The sequence below is a fragment of the Manis pentadactyla genome, chromosome 4 (assembly GCF_030020395.1).
Source record: "Manis pentadactyla isolate mManPen7 chromosome 4, mManPen7.hap1, whole genome shotgun sequence".
Lineage (NCBI taxonomy): Eukaryota > Metazoa > Chordata > Mammalia > Pholidota > Manidae > Manis > Manis pentadactyla.
The window spans coordinates 96430693-96457897 of record NC_080022.1 but is presented as its reverse complement, the minus strand read 5'-3'; the positions used below and the strand labels follow the sequence as shown (position 1 = coordinate 96457897).

Below are 27205 nucleotides of genomic sequence, written 5' to 3'. Positions count from 1 at the left end.
GTGAGTTCAGTTTCACTTGACCCTTTTTCTGGGGTTTGTGAGATTTTCGTCTGAACCATGTTCTTCTGATGTTTCACATTTCTGTGTGGTGCCCACTAGTGCCCAGAAGCTCCAGTCTCTGGAGCTGCTCAGCCCCTAGAGTGAGATTGCAGGGCATAGGGGAGCAGAGCTGGTGCCTTGGTGGAGGAAAGATCCATTTCCTGATTCTTGTCTGCGGTGCCTGTCTCCAGTGTCAGAGCCAGTGGGCCAAGCACACAGGTGTAAGCCTCTGTGCTTTGCGTCTCTAGCTGTTGTAGGTGAGGCCTCCCTCTGGCTGGCCTGATGCCAGCACAGTGACTGGAGTTTTGTGAATTGGTGTTGGCAGGCTAGGAGGGAGGCGCAGCAGGCTGCGTGTCACAGTGGGGGGCCTCAGAGCTGAGTAGGCAGCCAGGGGGATGCAGCACCTGGAGCTCCTCAAAGTTCCCAATCAGCTGGGCAGAGTGCCCCCAGACAACCTTGTCCAGCTCTCCCCTCCCCCACGCAGCAAGCTCCGTGAGAACACCACTCCTTCAGCAGCCCTCTCACTGCTAGGAAGCCTCTCAGACTGCCTACCTTTCCCATCTTCCAGATCAGCCAGGTGTGGATCCCCTCCTCCATAAATGGCTGGAATCTGTCTCTCAAGCACTCCACCCGTCTGAGTTCCCCAACATCCAGAGCACCACACAGTGTAGGGTTCTGCTCCCAGAGCAGACCTCCAGGGCTGGGTGTTCAGCAGTCCCAGGCTTCCACCCACTCCCCCACTCCGTTTCTCTTCCTCCTGCCAGTGAGCTGGGGTGGAGGAAGGGCTTGAGTCCCGCCTGATTAAGGCTTTCAGTTACCCTGTTTCGTGAGGTCTGCTCTGTTCGTGAGGTTTGTGTGCAGTCTGGTTCAGCCTTCTTTCTTGTTGTTTTAGGGTTAGTTTTATCAATTAACTACATTTTCATACTGTCTGTGGTTTTGGGAGGAATTCTCTGTCTCACCTCTCACACCGCCATCGTGAATCCTCTGTGCTCATGTTTTTATTTCTCTTGGGTAGATACTAGGAGTGGTAATGCTGGTCACATGGGAAGTACATATTTAACTTTTTAAGAAAGTGTCAAAGTATTTTCCTCTTTCCATTTCCAACAGCAAGTCTATGAGAGTTCAAGTTGCTCCATGCCCTTGCTAACACGTGGAATATCAGTCTCTTTAATTTTAGCCACTCTAATAGGTGCATAGTAGTATCTCATTGCAGTTTTAATTTGTACTTCCCTAATGACTAATAATGTTGAGCATCTTTTCATGTACCATTAGCCATTCATTTGCCTTCTTTGGTGAAATAGCTATTCAAATATTGCCCATTTTTAAATTGGGTTTTTCATCTTCTTATTGAACTGTAGTAGTTTATATATTACAGACACAAATACTCCATTATATATATATATATGATTTGAAAATATTTTCTCCCATTCTGTGGCTTGTCTTTTGATTTTTTTTAATGGGATATTTTGAAGAACATTTTTAAATTTTGATGAAGCCAAATGTATCAGTTTTTTTCTGTGTTTCTATGAAATCTTTGCCCATCCCAAGGTCACAACAATACTCTCTGTTTTCTTCTAGAAATATATATATATATATATTTTTTAGTTCTTATATTTTAAGACCCTTCAGTTTATGGATCTACTTTAAGTGATTTTTGTGTATGGTGTGAGAATCAAATTTCATTTTTATACTTATGGATATCCAATTGTTCTAGCACCATTTGTTGACAAGAGTATCATTTCTTCATTGAACTGCTTTGGTATCTTTGTCAAATATCAGTTTATCAAAACTATAAGGATTTATTTCTAGATCTTCTATTCTGTTCCACTGACCTATTACTCATCAAATACTGTACTACCTAGGTTGCTACAGGAGTAATTACAGTAAATTTTTAGATCCAGTAATGTAAGTCATCTCTGTCCTTTTTAAACTTGTTTTGAATATCCTAGATCCTTTATATTCCTTATCAATTTTAGAATTAGCATATCTGTTTCTACAAAAAAAATATATTGATGGTATTTTGAAGGGATTATATTGAATTTATAAATATTTGGAGAGAAGGACCATCTTAATAATAGTGTGTCTTTCAGATCATGAACATGAATGTTACTCCATTTGCTTAGATCTTTAATTTCTCTTAGCAATGTTTTGCTTTTAGTGTACAGGTCTTATACTTCCTATGTTAAAGTTATTCCTAAGTATTTTATTCTTTCTGACACTATTATGAGTGAATTATTTCCTTAATTTCATTTTTGGATTACTCATTGCTGTTGTACAGAAATACAAATAATTTTTGTATATTAATCTTGCATCTAGAGAACTTGTTAAACTAATTTATTAGTGTTAGTAATTTTTTTACAGATGCCTTACTTTTTCTAAATATGGGATCAGGTCATCATGAATAAAGGCAATTTTCACTTTCTTTTCGTTGCCTTCTTGTACTGGCTAGAATCCCCAACACAATGTTTTATAGATATGGTAAAAGAAGACATCCTTGCTTTATTCCCAATTTTAGAGGCACAATACTGTCTTTAATCATTAAGGAGTGATGTTAGCTATAGGTTTTTTGTACACACCCTTTGACAGATTGAGGAAATTACTTTCTATTTCTAGTTTCAATGGAAATTAAATTTTGTCAAATGCTTTCTTTCTAGCTCTACAGAGATCATGTCGTTTTTGTCCTTTCTTCCATTAATATGGTATATTACATTATTTTCAAAAGTTAACCAATGTTGCATTCCTAGGATAAATACCAATTGGCCATAATAGATAATCCATTTTATATGTTTTGAATTTGACTTTGTTAACAAGTATTTTGTTTAAGATTTTCACATCTATGTTCACAACGAATTTTCTTATCTTTGTCTAGCTTTGGAATCAGGGTAATACTGGTCTCACAAAATGAGTTGGGAAATATACTCCCTCATGTATTTTCTGAAAGAGTTTATGTAGGATTAGTGTATTGGTTCTTGACCTAATTAACTAGTACTTATTCTTTAGATCTTATTTGAACCATCAATTACTCAGGGAAGGATTCTCTGACCCCCTTGACTAGGTCCATTTCCCTTTTATATAAGCATAATAGCTTGTAAATAATAACTGTCCTTCTTAGTGTTTACCACAACATAATTTTTATTCATTCATAGTATTATTTTATTATTGTTTCTCTCCCACTTTACTAGAAGCTCCATGAAAAGGAAAATATTGAGTGTTTTTGCTCATCATTATGTAGACATAGTACCTAGCCTGCTGCCTGACACATGTCAGGTAGGTACTTAGCAAATAGTTTATTAAATGAAGGATACATAATGACTGTTTTAATTTTTGATGCTTTGTTCCATTCCTTGACTTACTGTTTTTTTTCTCCAGATTTTTCATAGAACCACTTGAATCACTGTAACTCTATCAATCCAGAGATTTTTTGTTAATACAGACATTTAGAGTGATAATTTCATTAAGCATTACTTTGGAAGTACTCCATAGATTTTGTTATAATATCTATATTTTTATTTCTATCCTTCAAAAATACAGATATGATATGGTCCTGCTACTCAAATAACAAAAATTTTTCCATTTTCTAAAGAAAGTTCTTAGTAAAGCAGCCAAATCAGTTTCAATCCGATTTATGTCCCATCATCTCATCTACATACTTAAACTGCAATCAGACTGGGCTACTTACTCTTCTCTTAAACAACTACTATACTTCTTTTTATAAATACCTTTACTCTTGTGCTCAACATACAGCAAAATACTTTTAACATAGTAGCCCAATAAGTGTTAGTGGAAGAGTTCATACCACTCTTCATGATCCAAGTTAAGATTTTTTAAATTTATATCTTTTATAATTTTTAATATTTTTATTATGTAATCTCTAACTTTATTGTACTGACCTGATGTTAATATTGTTTATTAATTTTTAATTTTCTTTTCATTTTTTGTTTTCAAAATATATTTCTATAATTTATTTTTAACATGAATTAAATATTTCTTTGTATCCTATACCGTGCTGTGGTCAATTTTTGTCTAAGACTTAAACATATTTAAAAAGATATCATAGTTTCCTCCTACCACCATTCATGAAGTCAAGAACCATGTGTGTCTTGTTGGCTGTATTCTTAGCACCTAGGACTGTTGGTACATTAGCTTAGTAAGTTTTTAGAGTTGCCCTTAATTTTACTCTTTCCACTGCTGCTAAATTAAAAAGTATACACTAAGGAGTTGTTAGGTAGATTACTTTATGAGAGAATAATGAATAAAAATATTCATAATAGATGGGGTTCAATTGAATACAATAGACGCTGAGTTCCTAGTATGAATCAAGATGCTCTAAGAATGGTATACAAACACAATTCCTGCCCTTGAGACTTATAAAGGCATACAGATTTACAAATAGCTTTGATTGATATGATATACTAAAAGGAAGGGATGTATATAATGGCATGGAAGTTAAGAGTTACGGAAATCTTTAAATTATGTAGTGGAAGAAGGTAGGTAAGAAATTTTGTGGCAGAAAGTAAAATTCTTTTAAGGATAAGGAAACCAAAACCCAAACAAACTACAGTGCTTGTTCAAGATCACAGAGCTAGAGAACACAAAAGGAGATCTAACTCCCAGTTCTGTGCCCTTTCCATTATACCATACTTAGTATCAATACTTTTTAGCAGCTCAAAAAAGAACAAGGGAACAGAATTTAGAGAGTTAAAAACTAAAATTTGCAGATTTAGTCATCCTAACGTCATGTCCTACTAATATAAAAAGTCAAGACTGTACACAATTATGAAAAGCTAGCCAAGTACTATGTAAGTCAAAGAACTTTCTAGTTGACTGGCCATTTAAAAGAATGCACCCTAAAAGTGTTGGTTAAATGTATTTCACTGGAGATTTAAACATCCCAATCTAATCAATGTTACTTAGATGTAAATAAAACAAATGATTAAGTTGTATTACACCAACACATACATATTTTTTTTAAGTGTTAATAGAGGGTCTGCACCAAATCTTTAAAAATAAAGGCCCCCAAAACAAGAATCTGCCAGCCATTATTCAGCAATTTCCAGGGAAGTAGACTGTGAATCTGTAGATCGAAGCACTGAAGTCAATAGAGAGAGACATTCTTTCAGAGGCAGGAATGGTGTTTCCACACCCCTCAAAACTATCCAGTTACATTTGACTTACTGAGAAAGCTTTCTAGGACTAATCTGCACCATCCTCTCCCCCAGTACATGCTGACCCCTCAACCCTGACTTTGAAACATTATGTAACCCTACCCTCACCTACTGAAAAAAATTAATAAACTGGAATTCTGAATCCACATCACTTTTAGGTTGCTTGGTGAGCATGAATTTGCTCAGTTCTAAGAGCACTGTAGAAAAATGTTTAAGACCTGAAAAACTTAACACCATACTACTCTAAACCAGTAACTGAAAAGTGATTCAGGCCACAAATGGGTTTCCCTGGGCTCACAAGGGCAGGAAGAAAGAGAAGAGGAGCAGAGGAGAGAGAAGAGGAGGGGGAAGGGAGGAATGAATGTGTGTACATTTTATACATATAAAATGTATATTCCCAGCTTCTCTTGAAAACTCTGGCAATACTGGGGCTGCAATGCCACAAAGTAACAGCAGCTGGAGTTAAGTAGCCATAGCTCCATTTACATGTGACATTTGCTTTCAAATTCATCATAGACCAATCACTTCTAATTTCCCTGATATTGAGGATAAATGTCAATTGCCATTTATCATTCTGCTTGCAGTGATGTTTTCTTTATAAACTTCAAAGAATGCCACACTTGATGGGTAAGTGCAGATTTTTTTAAAGTATGTACAATACACTCTTCCATTAAAGCAGTAAAACAAAGCTAGAATTTTAAAAAATCAATTTACCTTAATCTGAGTCTGCTCGATTGACTTTTCCCATATCTGCTGATCATATGCTCCAATCTGAAATAGAGAGCAGGCTTTTTAAATGATGCAGAGGAAATCCTTTTATTTCGGTCAAGTCTCACCAAAGTCATGGGACTATTAAGTATCTATATGGTTTCTGGAAAATGCGCTTCTCAGAGGTTAGAATAAATTAATATTTCCAAGGTCTGTTTCCTTCAAAATTCTAACATAGCTGGATCTAAAAGTAAGTTAAAAATCAATGTTCAAAATATTTCAAATTAAGTATTATCTGAAAAGATATGTCCACTTTTTAAGGAAAACATCAGTGGTAAAACTAGAGAGGAATAAAACGTATTCAACAGCTCAGTAAGACTGTTGCCAGTACAAACCTGAGCTGCGCAAATAAAGTTTCATGTCTGAAAAAACAGCAGTTGGGTCAGAAGCAAACTATCAAAGCATGGCTGTGGCATTGCGTGTCCAGCATGGAGAAGGGAGGTGACTTGAAAATCTTATTCGGGGACCTGGAGCTAAGTTCAAAAGACCTGATGACCTTGTACATCAGTTTTCCATTTATGTTGAGAGATAACATGCAAGAATACCTGGCAATACCAAGTTCAGGGAAAACGAACATCTTCTCTGTGGGAGCTTTTTACAGGAAGTATGTTTTACGAATAAAAATATTGATACTACCTTCTTTTGGTACCACGATATAGCATCTCTCTCATTTGAGGCCATCTGTGTCTCCAGCCAGAGAATGGGATTTCACTGAAAATGAAGGGAAGCCAGTCGGTGAGTCCAGTTGCTGAAAGGTACTCTTCCAATTTGGGTAGAACTCTAAGACCACTTCGCTCAGCCCCTCCATGAGCTGCTGTCGTTTTCGCCGGCTGCTTGCCGGAACAAAAAAAAGCCAACCCCAAAAACCTCTGGCGCAGTGGCGACCGGAGAAGCCTCTCTGCGATATTTTGTGCGGGTGTGCTCAGGAATGAGGGGGAGGGGAGGCGAGGACGCAGGAGCCTCCGCGCCCAGCGTCGGGTTCTCACCTGGTGCCTGCTGCCCCTCAGCCCGGTGGCCGGGACCTTCCTCCTCAGTGGCCCCGGCCGGGCCGTAAGGCCGGGGGCGAGGCGATGCGCCCGGCAGGCCCCATCTTCTCCCGGATGCGGAGACGCCAGCGGGGCCGTTACCATGGAGACCGCGGAAGCCGCCCCAGCTTAGAGGCAACCGGCCGCTCAGCGCCCAGAGGAGGGCAGACCTGGTGCCCTCCAAACCCGACCTACAGGGTCACCAGAGACTGACCCAAAACAAATAAAAGAACGAACTTGGAAAGGAAGGGGATAAAAAGTGAAGGGAGTCCTTGCTAGGCCGCTGGTCGCCACGGCAATGGCAAAAGGCTTTTGCCGACTGGAAAAGTCAGGTGCAAAGGCCGCAAGACCCGGAGGAAGATGCTTGGGGGCGGCGGACGCGTCCTCGCTCGGCCGGGCCTGATGCGGCCATGACTCAGCCGGCCGAGAGCCGGGCGAGAGAAGCGCGGCAAACCACGGGGCAGGCCGGCCGCAGCTTCCGCTTTCCGGGTTTTCCAGCAAGGGTGGCCCCGCCCTCGGCCGGGCCTTCGCGCGGCGCCTCCGCCCGGCTGCGGGATGGAGCGGCCTGCGTATTGCGGCAAAGCGATCTAATCTGAGCGCAGCTCCCCCGTTCACCCTTCGGATCACTTCCTCAGAAATGACTTTCCCAGCCATTGATCTGAAGGACGTCGGTCCCGGTATTCTAATAGATTCCCGTTCGTTTCTGTTTAACACTTTTATGTCCTTTTTTGTGCTTCATTAATTACTGTCGGTTTTCCCCAGTGCGCCGTGGTCTCCAAGAAATCAGAGACCACGGCCTGGCACGAGCCTGGAACATAGGTTTTCCCATCTCTGCCGAGTAAACGAGTGTTTTCATGAATTTACGCTGACCTGGAACGAAGGGCCTGGTAGGCTGCTGTTTAGTAATTCCCTTCCTCTCCCGCCCCTCAGCAGTTCGGGGGCTTTACTTGCTTTCTGGATACTCAAGCTTAAGGGAAGAGGAGGAGCAAGGCTTCGGGCAGTTCCAGGGCCCTTTTCCCAATTAGGGTAGGTAAAGGTGGCCGTGGGGAGGTTTCTAGGTTAAGAATTAAAGCAGGCTGAGAGGTCAGGAGAAAGGAACGGCACCCAAAAATGAATATTTAAGGAAACGTTAGTAAGGTTTAAGCCTTTTTCCTCCTATATACATTTCTTGGCCATTAACAGAAAACTGACTTCTTACTATCATTCTCACCTCACCCAGAGCAGAGTACTTTCCCAGCATGTAGCATTTGGGTCGGGTAAAGCTACTGACAGACAAATTGGTTAGATTAGCTACCACTGAAAGCCTAAGTGCGGTTCTAAATGTTTCACAACATCACTGAATCATCCTCAGGTGGATGTCATCCCCATTTTACCGATGAGGAAAATCCTGCTAAGAAAATTAAAAAACTCCACAAAACTCCACAAAAAAAAACCAGTTCACCCAGGTTTGTTTTTCTATTGCATACATTGGGTGTTTTCCTTTTTGCTTTCCCTTCCTTAAAGCATTACAATTCTGTTGGGTTTTAAGACAAATGCCCAACTTAAAAAAAAAAAAAAGATAAATGACAAATGGAAAAAAGTCAGTTTTTGTCTAATATTTAAGATGTACATTACATTAATAGCAAAAACATTTTACTTCATTACCTAGCACACAGAGGCTTTTGGAGTTGGTAGAACATGGAATCAGGTTGAGTTCATTAGGGAATAGTACTAAGCAGCAAATCATCTTTCAGGAGCCCCTGAATAAACTTTTCAGTGTATCATAAGGCTGCCACTTACCAAAGCATGAGTTTTGAACCCAGAACTGAATTCAAATCCATGTTCCAAATAACCAAATAATGTGAGCCTAGGCAATTTATTTAACCTAACAAGTCTGTTTTCCCACCTGTATTATGATGGAGACTGGATTGTTACCTTCCTACTGAAGGATAATGGATTAAATGAGATACCCTCAAATAAAATGCCTGGCCCACTGTAGTTAACTAACCTTAGTTCCCTCCCTTTTCCTTTCCTAATCAGAGCCAAGGGTTCTGTGCTTAGGACAGATAACTCAATAAGTTCACACAAAAACTGATGAGGAAAAAAATCCATTGCATTGTGACACTTAACATATCAATGACATCTGAAAAACCTAGACACCTTCATTAACACTGCATACATGTACTTTAAAAAATACCATCACCAGATTAAAAATTTGATCATCCTCTCATAAAGATATAAACCAATTTAAGCATCAGGCAGGAGGCATAACTGCCACAAATGCCAAGCGTAATTTTTTCTTCTTCTCCAAAACTACTTGCATCTCAATGTGTATGGAATTTCTCCAGATACCTACTACCTTTTTAGGAAAGAAAAGTCTCAAGATTTTCTAAAATATTAGAAAATAATAGGGGATCACAGAAGGATTAATACTTTAAAAACATTTTGATTGCAGGTAGCTAAAATTCACATGTGCTATTCATTTTGTCATGAAACATCAGTAAAGGACAAATCAGACTTTGTTTATTAAAAAAATACTTTACAGGAAAAAAAAACCTATGCATTCCATTGTCCTATTTTACAAAGAAATAGCTTAACAATTTAACACACTTAGACAGCTACAAAAAAGCACTGTGTTAAAAGGATTATTATTCACACAAATTTAGATTTAAGACTATTCATTAAAAACCTTTTTAAAACACTTGTTAATGTCAATAAACAAACTAAGGCCACAAAACGCAAATAGTCCGCCAGGCAAATTATACATTTCATCTATATGCAAAGACCTCTTGGATAAATTAAAGCCACAGGAAAAAAGTCTTAGCTGCCAATCAAAATGGAGTTTAGTCACAGAAAACACTATTACATGAAAATTTACAACATGTGATAGTAGTACATAAGTATTTCTTTAGAGAGAATTGAAAAGTGCTATATTAAGAGACAGTGGTCTCAATTACATGCACAAGTGGATCCTAAAAAATGTATGAAGAAAATGGAAGGCCATAATATTTATGGAGAGATACTTGCTTTTAAAGCAACAAACTTCCAGGATGAGGATAGGTCCCTTATGTGCTAAAGAAAAACATTTGTACATTTCCTCTACTTACTGCATGACCAATAAATACAGCTACAACCTGTTTAAAAAAAAAAAAAAGAATTAGCAGAAATAAGAACCTCTGGCATGTACTAGTGCAAGGTTCATTTTTTAAAAACCTTGTAGCAATGCCAAAACATTACAAAGACATAAACTCAATTATCCTAAAGATATAATAAATGCAAATAAATTTTTAATGGCAAATACAGATGAAAATATAATGGGCTAATATTAATAATCAAGAATATATTCACTAAGGGTTTTCTTGAATTTTGGAGTCTTGCTCCTAAGTTAGCTTTCATTCTAGACAATATTTATAGAGGGGAAGGCAATAAGGAAAACGGTTCTCCAGTCATTAAGTCAATTTATGCCTATTAAAACTTACACAAGATGATGCTATACATCTCCTAACATTAGTAAAGGATTTTATTTAATAAACGTCCCCCTGCCCCGACAAGAGCTTGTTTGCAATATTAGTCAACTGATTTTCCAACTGTCTCTAAGGGGAAAGGGCACCTTTCAAGTCTTCGAAAATAACAAACTACCAGTGAAACAAATTATAAGTACAGAATAAGCAAACAAAGTACAATTAAGCCTAGGAATTCACCTTTAAAGAGTTAAAACTTTGGAGGGGGAAACTAATATGTAGGTTATTATTATTATTGCTTTATGAATTTGGGACACCTCTTTGAATCATAATCCTACTCTTAGCATATCTTGGTAAACAGAATGACTTCTGGGGCAGGGGAAGACTTTTATCCTTTTTAATGAATACCATAAAATCGCTCTAGTTACTAAGTTAGGAATATTCATTTATTGGGTCCTTTGCATAAGCACATTTTTAAAATATCCCTCTGCTCCACAAAATACTAAAACTTATAGCCACATTCTGCAAGTAATCTCAAAGAGTTGGCACAACAGATAATATACCAAAAAGGAAGATAGACTGAAATTTCAGTTACAACTTCACTGCCATCACTACTTTACAAATCAGAAGACGCCAGATTGCCCCATGCCTCACTCCACCAAACCAAGTAATTTAAAGATTTAGAAAAGTTGCAATCATTTGTATCACTAACTAGGATACAGCTTTGAAAGCAGTAAGAAACTCAAAACTTGCTCTTTTATATTCATCAGTCTTTAAAGCATGCTATTAAAATCTAAACTCACATAGGACATTCAGTTTCCAGATACATTACTAGCTAAGTGTTTCTCTCTCCATTCTATTGCAATTCTAACATACAATGAATTTATTAGTACATGATTTTAAACATTTTTATACTCCTTTAATGTTTTTATATTGGAGGTGAGGGTAGACTGTTTTATAAAAGGAAAATGGGGATTTGCTTTTGATTGTAGGTCTTTGCAGATCCGCTGGTTCCTGAGTGATTATACACAGTGCTGGCTGTCAGGAGACAGTCTCCTTGTTTATTAGCAATGACCAGCTTAGATGACAGATGGCATCTGCTGGACGGCAAGTGGGAGATGGGGAAATCGGATCTTGGAAGACAAGAAAAATAAAAATAAAGTTTTTGCTTTAACAACCTTGTTCTTTATGATTATTTTAAAAAGCAAATGTTGCCTGAGAAGAATTTTACTTTGCACAGCCTAGTAAAGCTCTATGAAATTCTTCTGGACAGAAAACAAATACAAGAAATAACCCAAATCTGCATACTTTGTGATTATCTCCCTCCCCTCAAATAACAAAAACACCCTAAAGTCAAGTCCCTTAAAAACTAGTCTTGCTAAACCACTTTACCCTAGAATTTATACCCAAGATTTTATAGCACCCCTGCAATAAGCACATTACTTTTCATACCATTCTAATTACCTTATTTACAAAGATAACTAAAACCAACATCAGTTCCAATTCACAAATGGTTTACACTGAATGTTTCTCTATTTCTTCATCCTTTGTAACAGAGAATACATACATATACATATATATAAGGAATAGTACAGATTCTAACTAATCACTGCAGTATTTGCTGATGGTTACTTTTCTATCGGTTTACACAGTGACCTTTCTACTTTGCTAATATGCATTTAACTACACAATATTGCACAAAGTAATATTTATATAAGATTTAACCTATTTCAGAATATTTTAGAGAAAATTCGTATTTGATATTTCAAAAGATGCAGCTAAGTTTTCATGGTGACAGACAATAAAGCAGCATCTTTTTTTTGCCTATGTTAATGTAAATATTCCAAATCTCACCCTCCAAGAAAAAGAAAATCTCCAATTGCACTATAACCAGGTAGATACAAGAAATCTGGTCTTAGGTGTGGGGAGTACTCTCCCTTTAATAAACAAAAGGTCTACTGTATTATTAAATAAGAGAAAGCGAAATGTGTATTACATTAACATTCTAAAATAACAGGAAGTTAAGACTACACTAGCTATATGAACTGTGCCTGTTTGGAAAAAAATTTAAATACTCAGGCACTAAGCATTAGGATACCTGAAACTCTAGGATGAAGTCGAGTGCCATATTCTTTATTAGTAGCAACACAGAGTAATAGTAAATAAACCCAGGTTTCACCAGTAAAAACTGAAGTGTCTCAACAGATCTTTATCATGAAGAGGTTGATGCCAGCTGACAAAAATGGTTTTTCCTAAGTTTCACGCACAAAATATGGCAGCTTCATCAGAAAGATTGGTATCATTCTCTATGTTTGATACTCGTGATCAGTTTAAGGAAGCAAAAGTATCCACACAAAATGTGAGGATGCTAGGAAGCAGAACAATAGAGTATCATGTCAACATTATCTTTTACCCAAAATATCTTCCACAGTTATCATCTATTCTAGAAGAGATTAATGAACCATGGATAATGAGTGACCAAGGACTATTCATCTTTATATATTTTTAATTGAAATGTCCACTGGGCTTTAAATAACAGATACAAAAAAGACAGTTGGATCAGAAAGTGCTGTGCTTTCTCTTTTGTTAAGAAACCAGAGAGCCACTGAATTTTCCTTATAAACTACCTGTTTTTTATGGTTGGAACCAGATAACTTACTTGCCCAAGCACAAGATGCAGGAACTCTTGCCTGCAATGTATGCCATTTTTACTGTAGAAACTGAATCTGTGCCATAAAGACACAAATACTAAACTATAAACCTGATCTTCTATCATAAAAACAGCAAATATGGCAAGAGACAAGGCAAGATAAAATTAAGGGAAGTGACTAATTTACCAAATAAGAATCTGTTATTCCAGAGAATTCTCATTTTGATTTGAAGAAGAGATTGAATTGTTACCTCACACCTTAAAACAGAAAATAGCAGCAGACCCACTATTACATACTGCACTAACGGGATAAGATACAACTCTTAACTTTGCATAATCTGGTAAAAAAGATATGCTTGACATTTGTGGAATGTCATTTCTCTTTATAGAATTATAGGCAAGATTTCTCCAATAAAACTTAACTTAAGCCAGTTATAAAACTATAACTTCACATCAAAATTTAAAAAAGTTAAAAAATGTGTTTGAATATGTACATATCACACAGGAGTGCTTGAATGTTCCTGTAGATTGTGTTGCTGGTCAGAGTCCAGTCTACCTTCCACCTTTAAAACTGGAATAGGCTGAGTCATCTGATCTTGCTGCAGATTAAGTTCTGATGAAGGTGGGAAGGATGACGAGGCAGTTGTCAAAAGCTGCATCTCTGTGCATGTTTCTTCAGATTCAGTTTTTATCCTCACACACGGGGGTTCAACTTCTAATTCTCGCTTTCCAGTTAAATCACAGTCCATGTTAGAACTACTTTCTGTGTTCTGAGTGGCTTCCACAACAGGGTGGTACTGTTTAAGCCTTATATGCCAAGCTAAGCTGCACACTGCTGACACTGTTTTGAACTGATGAATGACATTTCTAGGGATGAAGTAAATATCATTGTCGCATAGCTGAATTCTAGCATAACGAATGCCTTCTCGCCTCATTTGGTTTAATTTAGCTTCATCCACCCACTGTACACACTGAAGAGAGGAAAAAAGCTGTATGAGACTTTAAAATATGTAATAATTTAGTCAAGTTAAATATTACAATTAGCACAGGAAAACAGGGACAAATTAAAGGCAACCATTACTAAATGATACACAATTTCCTAATTTTCCCATAATCCATGGAAAACATTTTTCCTCTTATTTACCTCCTCACTAGTTAACAATGTACAAGTTAAAGTCAATATGACCTAGGGAATCATTTAAATAAGTATTCGAAAGTGCAGCCAAATATTAATATTCTTTGCAATACATAAGGGCAACTTTATCTGCTCTTTCAACCTCTGGCATGTGAGGGCACACAGTACCACAGGGTTAACAGCTGAGACTGCTTATGGCCCCAACAGTGCAGCCTGGGCCCTGTGACTATCCCAGGCTTACCTAGCATCCCAAAGATTGATGTGATCTTAAGCATTCCAGTTGGGAAGTTGTTTTAATTATTTCCAACACCCTCCACCCACACACAGCCTTTAACTGTAGTAAAATTTAGTTCACTATTTCATGTATCTAACTTTAAAATAAAAAGCAAAATAAAATGGGTACAGATACTTATTTCCAACATCTCATTCAAAGGGTAACAAAAAACCAAGAGTTATTACCTGGGAAACTGGAGGTTCATGAAGGTCTAACTGAAGTCTCTGTACAACATCAGTAAAATCCTCAGCATGAAAACAAATCACATCTTTGGTTATGCGAGGTTGGTCACTCCTACGATTAACAAAACTGAGCTTTAGAAGCAAGTATCCCATAATGGAAAATGATGACAAATGTTAGTTGTCCTGTTCCTGGAAATGCTACTACTAGCACAGGAAAGGATGTATAGTTCCTAAGGACAAAGTATATATTTGCTTCTTTAGTCAACTTTTAAAAAATAAACAAAACACAAAAAACTACCTAAGAACAAAACCCCTGAACCAGAGGGTTTCACTGATAAATTTTATCAAACATTTAGTGAAGACCTAATACCCAATCTCCTCCAAGTTTTCCAAAAAGTAGAAGAGGAGGGCATACTCCAAATTCATTCTACGAAGCCAACACAACTCTAACACCAAAACTGGGCAAAGACCCCACCAAAAAAGAAAACTACACACCAAAAACCCTGATGAACATAGATGCAAAAATACTCAACAAAATATTAGCAAACCGAATTCAAAAATACATCAAAAAGATCATCCATCATGATCAAGTGGGATTCATCACAGAGATGCAAGGATGGTACAACATTCGAAAATCCATCATCATCCACCACCACAACAAAAAGAACAAAAACCACATGATTATCTCCATAGATGCGGAAAAAGCATTTGACAAAATTCAACACACACTATTGATAAAAACTCTCATAAAATGGGTATAGAGGGCAAATACCTCAACATAATAAAGGCCATATTGACAAACCCACAGCCACAGCGAGAACCTGACAGCTTTTCCTTTAAGATTGGGAATAAGACAAGGATGCCTACTCTGCCCACTTTTACACAATATAGTTCTGGAGGTCCTAGCCAGGGCAATCAGACAACACAAAGAAACAAAAGGCATCCAGATTGGTAAGGAAGAGGTCAACTGTCCCTGTTTGCAGATGACATGATATTGTATATAAAAAACCCTGGAGAATCCACTCCAAAACTACTAGATCAAATATCTGAATTCAGCAAAGTTACAGGATACAAAATTAATACACAAAGATCTGTTGCATTCCTAGACACTAACGATGAACTAGCAGAAAGAGAAATCAGGAAAACAATTCCATTCACAATTGCATCAAAAAGAATAAAATACCTAGGAATAAACCTAACCAAGGAAGTGAAAGACCTATCCTCTGAAAACTACAAGACACTCATGAGAGAACTTAAAGATACCAATAAATGGAAACACATCCCATGCTAATGGACAGGGAAGAATTAATATTGTCAAAATGGCTATCCTGCCTAAAGCAATCTACAGATTCAATGCAATCCCTATCAAAATACCAACAGCATTCTTCAATGAACTAGAGCAAATAGAACCATAAAAGACCCCAAAGAGCCAAAGCAATCCTGTGAAGGAAGAATAAAGCAGGTGGAATTACACTCCCTGACTTCAAGCTCTACTACAAAGCCACAGTAATCAAGACAATTTGGTATTGGGACAAGAACAGAGCCACAGACCAGTGGAACAGACTAGAGAGCCCAGATAGAAACCTAAGCATATATGATCAATTAATATACAATACAGGATATGCAATGGGGAAATGACAGCCTCTTCAACAGCTGGTGTTGGCAAAACTGGACAGCTACATGTAAGAGAATGAAACTGGATTACTGTCTAACCCCATACACAAAAGTAAATTTGAAATGGATCAAAGACCTGAATGCAAGTCATGAAACCATGAAACTCTTAGAAAAAATATAGGCAAAAATCTCTTGGACATAAACATGAGCAACTTATTCATGAACATATCTCCTCGGGCAAGGGAAACAAAAGCAAAAATGAACAAGTGGGACTATATCAAACTAAAAAGCTTCTGTACAGCAAAGGAAACCATCAGTGGAACAAAAAGACATCCTACAGTAAGGGAAAATATATTCAAAAATGACATATCTCATAAGGGGTTGATATCCAAATTATATAAAGAGCTCACGCACCTCAACAAACAAAAAGCAAATAAGCCAATTAAAAAATGGGCAAAGGAGCTGAAGAGACAGTTCTCCAAAGAAGAAATTCACATGGCCAACAGGCACATGAAAAGATGCTCCACATCCCTAATCATCAGAGAAATGCAAATTAAAACCACAATGAGATATCACCTCACACCAGTAAGGATGGCCAACATCCAAAAGATAAACAACAACAAATGCTGGCGAGGATGTGGAGAAAGGGGAACCCTCCTACACTGCTGGTGGGAATGTAAACTAGTTCAACCATTGTGGAAAGCAATATGGAGGTTCCTCAAAAAGCTCAAAATAGAAATACCATTTGACCCAGGAGTTCCACTCCTAGGAATTTACCCTAAGAATGCAGCAGCCCAGTTTGAAAAAGACAGATGCACTCCTATGTTTATCACAGCACTATTTACAATAGCCAAGAAATGGAATCAACCTAAGTGTCCATCAGTAGATGAATGGATATAGAAGATGTGGTACATATATACAATGGAGTAGTATTCAGCCATAAGAAGAAAACAAATCCTACCATTTGCAACAACATAGATGCAGCTAGAGGGTATTATGCTCAGTAAAATAAGCCAGGCAGAGAAAGACAAGTATCAAATGATTTCACTCATCTGTGGAGTATAACAACAAAGAAAAAACTGAAGGAACAAAACAGCAGCACACTCACAGAACCCAAGAATGGACTGACAGTTACCAAAGGGAAAGGGACTGGGGAGGATGGGTGGGAAGGGAGGGATGGGGGGAAACGGGGCATTACGATTAGCATATATAAGGTAGTGTGGGCACACAGGGAAGGCAGTATAACACAGAGAAGACAAGTAGTGATTCTATAGCATCTTACTGCACTGATGGACAGTGACTGTAATGGGGTATGTGGGGGGGACTTGATAATAGGGGGAGTCTAATAACCATAATGTTGTTCATGTAATAACTGTACATTAATAATAGCAAAATTTTTAAAAAGTGCCTTTGAAAAAAATAAAACACCAATAAAGCTATTTTTTAAAATAAAATTGAGATTAGTTGTTAAAAAACTAAAACAATGACTAAAGATAAATATTTTTATTTTAAATCAGTTGTATTTTCATCCTCTCACCACTATGCCCAGATACCTCCATGCTAGCCTATTTTAATGTCACCATCAGGATGGACTAAAGTAAAGAGAACACATCTCAGCCACACGAAAATCATACCTTCCAGTTTCCAAAGTAGCAAGTGGGAAAATATGCTAAATAATCTTTAACTTGAAATACTTACCAAGCTGCGATTGAACTATACTTCTAAAAAAAGTGAGATCAACTTCATACTGAATACAGAAGGCCCTGAAGTCATAAATATGAAAAAAAAAGTAAAAGTTTTTTTTAATAAGCTAAATTCTATGTTCTGAGCTTTGTCAAAACTGTGCCCTAACTGAATGTAAAAAGGGGCAGCCAGTATGGAAAACAGTTTCCAATAATTAAAAATAGAATCATACTGTATGATACAGCAATTCCACTTCTAGGTATAGGCCCAGAAGACTTAAACCAAGGACACAAGAAATATTTGTTCATAGCAGCCAAAAGGTGGAAGCAACCCAAGTATCCACTGACGTATGAATGGATAAACAAAATGTGGCATATACATATGATGGAACACTAACTATTTAGCCTTAAAAAAGAAATTACGGCACATTGTACAATATGGATGAACCTTGAGGTTATTATGCTAACTGAAGTAAGCCAGTCACAAAATGACACTGTATGATTCCAACTTATATGAGGCATTTAGAGTAGTCAAATTCACAGAAACAAAAGTACAGTGAGGATTATCACAAACTGGGGGAAGATGAAAATAGGGAATTATTGTTTATTGGGTACAGAGTTGCAGTTTTAGAAAATGAAAAAGTTCTGGATCTGTTTCATAACAATGTGTATATACTTAACACTACTGAACTGTACACAGGTTAAGATTTTAATTCGTAATTTTATATTATGTGTATTTTACCACAGTTTTTTTAAAAACCTGGTCCCCAACCTCTTAAATCACATTCTCATCTCCTTAAACATTAACCAATCTTGCAGGTGAGTTCCAGTAACTTACCATTCACCAAACTGTACAGCTTTCAAAACCCCAACAGCAGCCGTACTCTGCCAGTCAAACCCCTGACCTACATGATCAGCATGAGCTCTTGTCCTATCTTCAAAGAGGACTTCACGGGGTTCACTGGTCCGAGGTAGGTACTGGAGATTTTTAATTTCATTCATTGATCTGGAGTTGATTTGGTTGTGAGTAAAAGGGGAAAAAAAAGTGTTAATAGCCTTAAGTCAAAAAATTCTGCTAAAATACCAGATTTTTAATAAGATGGGGGCTGTGAAGGGATCAATGACTTTGATAATTAGCATTTAACACACTATATTGTAATGTTTAATGTTATTATTCCTCCCTCATTATGTCATAATATAGAGATGCTATATCTTTGATTTGACTCAAATGTAGTGCTTGAATACATATAATTTAGTTGTCTAGCAACAGAAAATACAATTCAAATTCAAGACTGTACATTTCTTTACCCTGTCATTTGTTACTTCTCAAAATATTTTTAATATTTTTAATTCTACAAACATTCTACTAGACTTGATGCAAGATGGCAAACTGACCATCTATTATAATATCCTTCCACAGTAAAATGAGAGTGAAAGGCTTTAAACTAATATGGTACAGGTAGAAGAGAGTGTAGATGGGGAAATGGATGGGAGTATAAATTAAACAATTGGCTGTGAGATGATAACTGTTGATATTGAATACATGGGAGTTCATTGTATCATCTGCTTTTTGTGTCCTCTAAATTTTCTAAATACAATCATCTAAAGATGATAGTAAAGGAATGAATAAGAAGTAACAAAGAAAATGAATCAGTGAATGAACATCAACAAACTTTTGGAAGATGGAAAATGATTGTATCATAGACTAATAAAACTGAGCAGAAAAACCACAACCTAGGATATATAAGAAGGGAATGGCTGCTAAAAAGGGAGCAGGCCTTAGAGAAAGCCCTACCCAACAGACCTGGAAAGGCTAACAGTCCAAAAAAAAATGCTAAGTATAATGACAATAATCAAACAGAAATGAAGGCTGAGAAAGGGGAGATTAAGGTGAAATTTTGCAAATAAACCAGTCACCCAACACTCCTGTGGGTAAAAATGTGGATAGTGAGGCCTTCACCCCCATGGAGAAGACTATGAGTGCCCCACCCATCTTCCATCCCTTATCTTTATTTCCCTGTCAGAACTCTTAACTGTCATTAGGTATCTGCTCCTCCTCCATATGAAACCTCATTCACAAGCTCAATAGTTAGATCCTGATAAGTCCTGACAAACTGTAGTACACTCATTTTCCCTGCCAATGACTGATTAAGGTATACAGGAGTGAACTGATTCTGGTGAGCGGTGTGAGAGGAAATATGCTAAGGAGATTTCTGGGAAGTTTCCTAGATTCTAAGAAAGAAGTGAAAGATAATCTCTTCTATTAGATACAACCAGATCTAGATATGATGACTAGAACTACTGCAGCCATCCAACAACCACAAAGGAAGTAATTATGAGTACAAATTCTAGGCAAAGAGAATGACAAAGCATAGAAAAAGAATGGACCTGGTTCCTTGATGACTCTACATTGCTGGTTACTGACCATATGGTGCTTAGAGTCAACCTCTATGGACTTGATATATAGGACGACATTTTATTTTATGAACCAGTGTGAATCAAGATTTTTGCTGCTTATAGCCAAATGTAAAATGTATCCTGATAAACTTTCAGCCAAAAAAATCCCTATACGTTCTTCTCTAGACACAGTGAACTTACAATATGAATAGAACTAATGTAATCTTCTGGCATTTGGACATATCCTTTAGTGACCAGCTCTATACCTATTAACTCTAAAATGAAATCTACCTATTGACAAACCTTAAAACACCCAGTTAGCCCAATGCTTTATTCCTATATATGAATGGGTCAACCAAAAATCACCAGATATGTGAAGATAGTATGTAGCAGTCTGACAAAGACCATAAACAAAGCTAAAATTTAAGAATCAAGAGAAAGGTTAGAAGATAAAAGTTAGGTATATGTCTCAAAATCAAAAGAAAAAGATAATAGGAAATATGAGGATAATCAAACTGGGAGATCTATTATTCAACTAATAGTAGTTTCTGAAAGAAATAATCGAGAAAATGAAGAAACTACCAAAGTAATTAAGCAAGAAAAATTCCCAGAAATGAAAAGACATGAATCTTTAAATTTAAGAGATCTACCAAATAACAAAAAGGATTTAAAAAATTACTGTAAGATTAGAATAAGAATGAAAGACCCTAATAAAGACTTATCATTGTGAAATAAAGTTTTCAGTGAGGAAACACGTTGCCTACAAAAGAATGAAAAATACAATAGCATTCATAATTCACATAAACAACATTAAGATACCAGAAGACAGTGGGACAATGCTAAAAACCTAGGAAGAAAATAATTGTAATTCAGAAAAGCATTCAATAGGAAGTCCTAGGTTGCTAACTGCAAAACAAGCTTTTCACAGTGAAGAGAACACAGAGCTGCAAAAGATTTTCAGGTAAAAAAAAATGATGTGTTAGAGCAGATAGTATGAATTCTGAATTCTTGAGGACATGACAAAAGTACAAAATGCAAGGTAATTACCAATAATCTATCCCAAAAAAAGCCATATAAAAAGCCATAGTCAACACAGAGGAGAAAGTCAGTGCGATTCTAGAAGAAAATGTATCTTAGGAAATAAAAAGAATAGAAGATATTAGAGATATGGTCAAGAACACTGTTTGTCTGCCCACCTCAGAATCGGGCAATCAGAAACTGTAGAGAAAATAGAACAATTCAAAAAAAAATTGGCGCAATCCAATTACAAAACAAACTAAAATGTGGCAAGATTTTCATTATCTAGGTGAAATACAGGGAAAAAAAGATTCTCTTGTATATTATTCCTTTGAGTGATGATAACAAAACACTGGAACTGAACCTCTTTTTGGCCTACTAGTTGGGTCTGTAGTAAACTCACCTAACCATATTATTATAAATGACGTTTATTGGCTATCCAATTTCAGAATACAACTATTGACAAAGCATATAAAACCTAATTATGGTTTTAAAACAGAATATGCATTAACTTTAACAATGCAGAAGGAGGGAAGAAGGGGGTAAAGCAGAGGTCATTTATTTGGACAACTCCTGAAGGGAGGAATACCTATCATACCAAGAAATTGACAAACTTCCTGTCAAAGCCTTGAAACAAAATAAAACAAAAAAGGCATTAAAAACTGAAATGGTTTTTGACTTTGGTAAAAAGATGTTTGCCTCTGGAGGGAAAGGTGGCCAGGATTTTATTATGAACCCTACTGTACTCTTGATTTTTTTAAAACCCAGTGCATGTATTTCTTTTAACTCTAGAGTTCACAAATTCAAAGCTCTTCATTAGCACTACCCTTGATAACTAGACAGCTTCTCACACTGGTTCCATAATTTTCAGCAACAGGTGTTCTAACACAAAAAGATAACATTAGTGTTTAACTTCTCACTTATTCACTCTAATTCAAAGTGCTTTTGAATGCCTCACTTAAGTATATTTAATCCCAAAAGAAATAAAATTTGACAGTACCTCAGATTAGTGGAGAAATAATAAATTATTAAATAAATGATGTTGGTACTCCTGCCTAACTTGGAAAAAATATCAAACCTCTCCCTCTATACTGAAATCAATACTAAGTAGATAAAATACACAATACTAAAAACACAGAAATATGAGAAAATGTAGGTGACTATTTTATAATACTGAATAAGAGAAGGCTACTATTAAGAGAGAGACCGCAGAGGAAAAGATAGGTATGATCTGACATCTGAACAAAAATTTCTGTGAATAAAGCAAAAAAAAGGAAAAAAACTGTGACTAAAGAAAAAATTGAAGCTAAAAGAAAAAAAGAAAAACTTGCAACATAAGAAAACAACATAAGAAAAAATTCCTAACACATAGGGAATTTTTACAAAGAAAAACACCCCAAAAGAAATATGAAGAAAGTTAAAAAGGAATCACAAAGAAATACAAACCCTTCAAAGGAAACTAATTAAAATGAGACATTTTTGTTCAATCAGACAAAGTTAGAGAATGTTAGTGGAAGGTATGAGTAAAGAGTACTACTGTCTTACTATATGGGTGGAAGTGTAAATCGGAACATTTGTGGAAGTCAATTAGAAATGTGCATATACATTGAGCTTTTAGGAATTTCTACTAAGAAAATAAGCATACATATGAACAAAAATATATCTACCTACCTATAACCACCAACCTGCCAGCCACAGCCATCCAGCCAACCATCCATCCATCCATCCTCCTATCCACCCATCCAACTCACAATCAGTGAAGTGTTATAGATGTTTAACAACTAACTTGTGGGGAGATCGTAGCATTGTGGGGAGATAGCCAATCTGTAGCTGATTTGTTGATTTCTGTGATATAAATACTCCCAACACGGTGGTCAATTTCAAGCTATAATGAGACCTCACTCAATGTGGAATTAAGAGGCTAATAATGGCACTGTAGGTCAGTACAAACTGGCTCTAGCACACTACTGTCGTATTTGTCAAAATACTGTTTTTTTTAACTGAAAAACTGGGAACAATTTCAAGTGAAAGGTAATTGGTTAAATAACTCTTGATATAGCCATACTGTAAAAACTACACAGTCACTTAGAAATGATACAGTTCCATCCTGATATAACATAAAGGGGAAAAAACCCAAGTTTTTAAGTACACATCATGTAAAAAATGAACCCATTTGTGATACTTCAATTAAAAAAAAAGAATAAACCCATTTGTGTACAAAGAAAATTTATAAGTATATATAACTAAAATTTGAACATTAATATGCCTAAATAAGTGGGATTATGGGTACTTTCTGCATTCTTTCTACTTTTTTCTATTATCTGATTTTTTTAAGCTTATAATAATCAGGAAACAATAGTCATTTCCTTTTTGGAAAGATTACAGAACAAAAATGTATACAGTACTTTAGAATTTCAATATTCATCACCATGATGTACAAAAACTGCTGGGGTTTAGCAAGGTGCGTAAGTTTCAATATACTGCCAGGTTTTACCATGCTACCACCTTGCATACATACATAGTTTTTACAAAGTATTTTCACGTATTATCTCAGATACACAAGGTTATTCCATACTTTAGTATTATTCTCCTATGTGCTTCAAGGTAAGGTCTAGACTAGTCCATTTAATTCTAAGTATATATTTTGAGTTACTATTTCCATATGCTAAACAAACATAAATCATTTTCAGTCTCATTAAATGAGACTTTTTATAGTACTAGAGTAAGTTAATCTTTATTTGTTTTTGTGTCTGAAACACAAAGTACGCTAGCCCAATATGAATTACTATAGACGACACTGCATAATTATGAGTATAGACGATATCACTCAGCACACACTAATCACCTGTTACGTGTCATGAAGACATAGAAAAATAAAATGAAGTCCCCATCCTCAAAAAGCTCAAAATTTAATAAAAAACAAAAATATGCAAGCAGATCATTAATGAACAAAATGATGTGTGAGCAGAGCTGGTAGCAATTAGTTGTCTAAAAGAACAAAAAATGAAAGCTTCACAAAGGAAATGACATTCAAGTTAAGTTTTAAAAATTTTATATTAAGAGTTTGTCAGGCAGAGAGGAAGATGGGGGAGGAGATGCTATTCCAAGCAAAAAGAACACTGCAAAAGCATTATGAACGACTATGGTTTGGAAACTGAATTCAGTATGGCTGGAGTGGACTACAAGCACATACATCTAGAAGAGGTACTGCTGGGGCCAGATTATAGAAGATACTTGTAGACTACACAAATGAGTCTGGACTTTTATCTTACAGGCAGTTAGGAACCAGGTTTTAAGAAAAGAAGTAAAAATTAAATTTGTTTTTTAGGAGGATGCTTTACTCTGAGAACTGTGTAATGAGTAGACTGAAGTAAGGAACTGACCACTAGAAGAAACTGCTCTTCAAATAATCTAGACAAATAGCTTTCAAACTGTGCTCAAGTCTCAATCATTTTTATAAGCAACCAGGTAAAAGAAAAGCACTTTTGCTTATTTGAAAAAAATAAATATTTACCGTCGTCTTTTGAAGGGTGACTTTGGCATATCTGCTGTAGGGATCATCTGCTCTCCTGGCCTTACCCACATAATAGGCCCATCATCACTCTGGGACCTACACTGGAGTCGCAGGCTGGAAAGGGTACCCCAGGGCAAAGTCATCTAGAAGTCAGATGAATGAGTCACATTAAAAAAGAAATCTCATAGACTATTCACAAGTTAACTGCCACCACCCATCCCTATCCCAAAAGAAAGCTCTTGGGAAGCCTATTTTGTGTGTGTATACATATATATATATATATATATATATATGTTTTATATATATATATATATATATATATATATATGTATGTATGTATATAAAGAAACAAATGCTGTGTTAGTAATTTCATGTAAAAAAGAATAACTGAAGTTAAGTATTTTGTACCAATAATTTTCTAAACATTCCTAGTCAAAACACTGGATAAAATTTAATTTTAATAGACAAGATTAGCTTAATACTTTTTAATGGGAAGTGTCCACTTAAGATCAGAACTCTAATAATCTGAATTAACACTCACTTTCAGAAATGGTGATTCTTCTAACATATCAAGGAACTCTGGGAAGTAATCACCGACTTCTTCATCTACTGCTCCAACAAGACTTATCTGCCGCATAGGACCTGCTCGGTAGGTGCCACAGCAGTACGTCCTGTTGACCTGAGATAAAACGAAAAAGGGAGGAGAAAGGACTGAAATACACTATAACATAATTAAAGAATTAGGATAGGATATTGTTTCCAATGTTGCTATTTCTTCTACATACTAAAACTCAATGGTCAGTACCTTGGATAAAGTCCAGTTACAGAAAGGTTCCCTAGCACACTGATAAATACACTGAGATATGACTGCTATGTGCCACAAACAGAAATGTCAAGATGTGAGTTGGTCTATGGTCCCAACATCTCAAAAAAATACTGAAGACATTAAGATGTACTTGAACTTCTCTGAGAATGATGATTTTTAAACTCTGCAGACACTTCAAAGTGATCTCTATTTAGGAAAAGAAAAAAAACAATAATCAACAGTAAAATTGGCAGGCCATAAAAGAAAAAAAAAGACCATGATCAGATTAATCTTCATTTTGTACTCCCTCGCTTGGAAGTTTTCACATCAAGCCAGACACCAAGCTTACTGTTATTAAACCCAAGCTCCCATTACTTCCAAATAAGATCCTCTACCCAAAGCAGACTGACCTTTTTCTCTACCCAATTTATGCCAAACTTATTTCTACCTGCAGTGACTTTCCTTTTGAATCTGCCCTTCTTGGAATGTCCTCTTTTCTGTAAACTCAAGTCTTATCTATCTTTCAAAGATCAGTTCAAGACTTCTTTTCTTCTGGAAGACTTCCTGATCACCCTTCATGATCTTTTTTCCCTTTTCTGAAGTCTAATGTTACCTGTAAGGCACAGAGGTATTTTCTCTATATCAACTCTTTAGTGAATTTAGGGCACATTTTAAACAAATTTGTAGCTGAGAATCCCAGCATTCAAATGGAACCTACCAACTGATTCAATACAGACTGATACTATTGTTCTAGTCATTTCATTATGTTTATTTTATACCCAAAAGAGAACAGTTAAGATGATTAGTGACTTGAAAACCATATAAATTGAAAGAAGAGTGAAGAAATTTAAAGTATTTTGAAAGTATTTAATTTAAAAAGATTAAAGTGGGAATACAACAATTTTCAAACACTTGGAGACTTATCACAGAAGAGGAGATTTATATATAATCTTAAAAAAAGAACAGAAAGCACAGGAAAGTCAGTATCATTCATTAATAAAAGTATGCCAGGCACTGTCCTAAACACAGATGCAGCAAACCAGACCTGTTACTGGCTCCCAGAAGCTCAGCCTAACAGGAGAAGCAGAGGCTAATCTAAACAAATATTTAATTATAAACTGTGACAAATCCTCAGAATGGAATGTGTAAGACATATATATATTCCAATATATAACATATATTTCAGTACGATCGTTCTTATACTTCCACCTCCAATTTAGAATGAATGGTTCTCAAGGGTAGAGACAGATCCCATGCATACAGATGACAGAAGATTCTAACCATCTAATCCAGAAGATGCTGGATTCTAACTAGGATCTCCACCTCAGATCAGTACCCTAGCATTTCCTACTTTAGTTAAGATGAAGATTAAGTTGAAAAGCCTAACATAAGTTGTCCCTGTATATATCGGTCTCTATTGAACATTCAAACAAATTTTTTTAAGAATCACTTGTTACTGTTTAAGTACCTCCTATTTTGCTTCAACACAAAACATAAA

General features: G+C 36.2%; 2 protein-coding genes across 6 annotated transcripts in view; both read right to left on the bottom strand.

Annotated features, from left to right (window-relative positions):
- The window catches only part of PHTF1 (putative homeodomain transcription factor 1), a 56974-nt gene extending 49538 nt beyond the window's left edge, over positions 1 to 7436 (bottom strand). For 2 of the 5 annotated variants that reach the window (XM_057500525.1, XM_036923405.2), the window contains exons 1-3: positions 6959 to 7436; positions 6609 to 6683; positions 5919 to 5975 (exon numbers count right to left, since the gene is read on the bottom strand). In XM_057500525.1, the coding sequence (XP_057356508.1) occupies positions 5919 to 5975; positions 6609 to 6653 (102 nt within the window). In that variant the 5' untranslated portion in view covers positions 6654 to 6683; positions 6959 to 7436. The remainder of the gene's footprint in view (positions 1 to 5918; positions 5976 to 6608; positions 6684 to 6958) is intronic. The other 3 variants (XM_036923406.2, XM_036923403.2, XM_036923402.2) reach the window with 3 other exon arrangements.
- A 2041-nt stretch (positions 7437 to 9477) lies between these two features.
- Positions 9478 to 27205, bottom strand: part of RSBN1 (round spermatid basic protein 1) — a 48712-nt gene continuing 30984 nt past the window's right edge. The window contains 5 exon segments of the mRNA XM_036923401.2: positions 9478 to 14058; positions 14682 to 14790; positions 18813 to 18980; positions 24903 to 25045; positions 25444 to 25581. Coding sequence (XP_036779296.2) covers positions 13585 to 14058; positions 14682 to 14790; positions 18813 to 18980; positions 24903 to 25045; positions 25444 to 25581 — 1032 coding nt within the window. The 3' untranslated portion in view covers positions 9478 to 13584.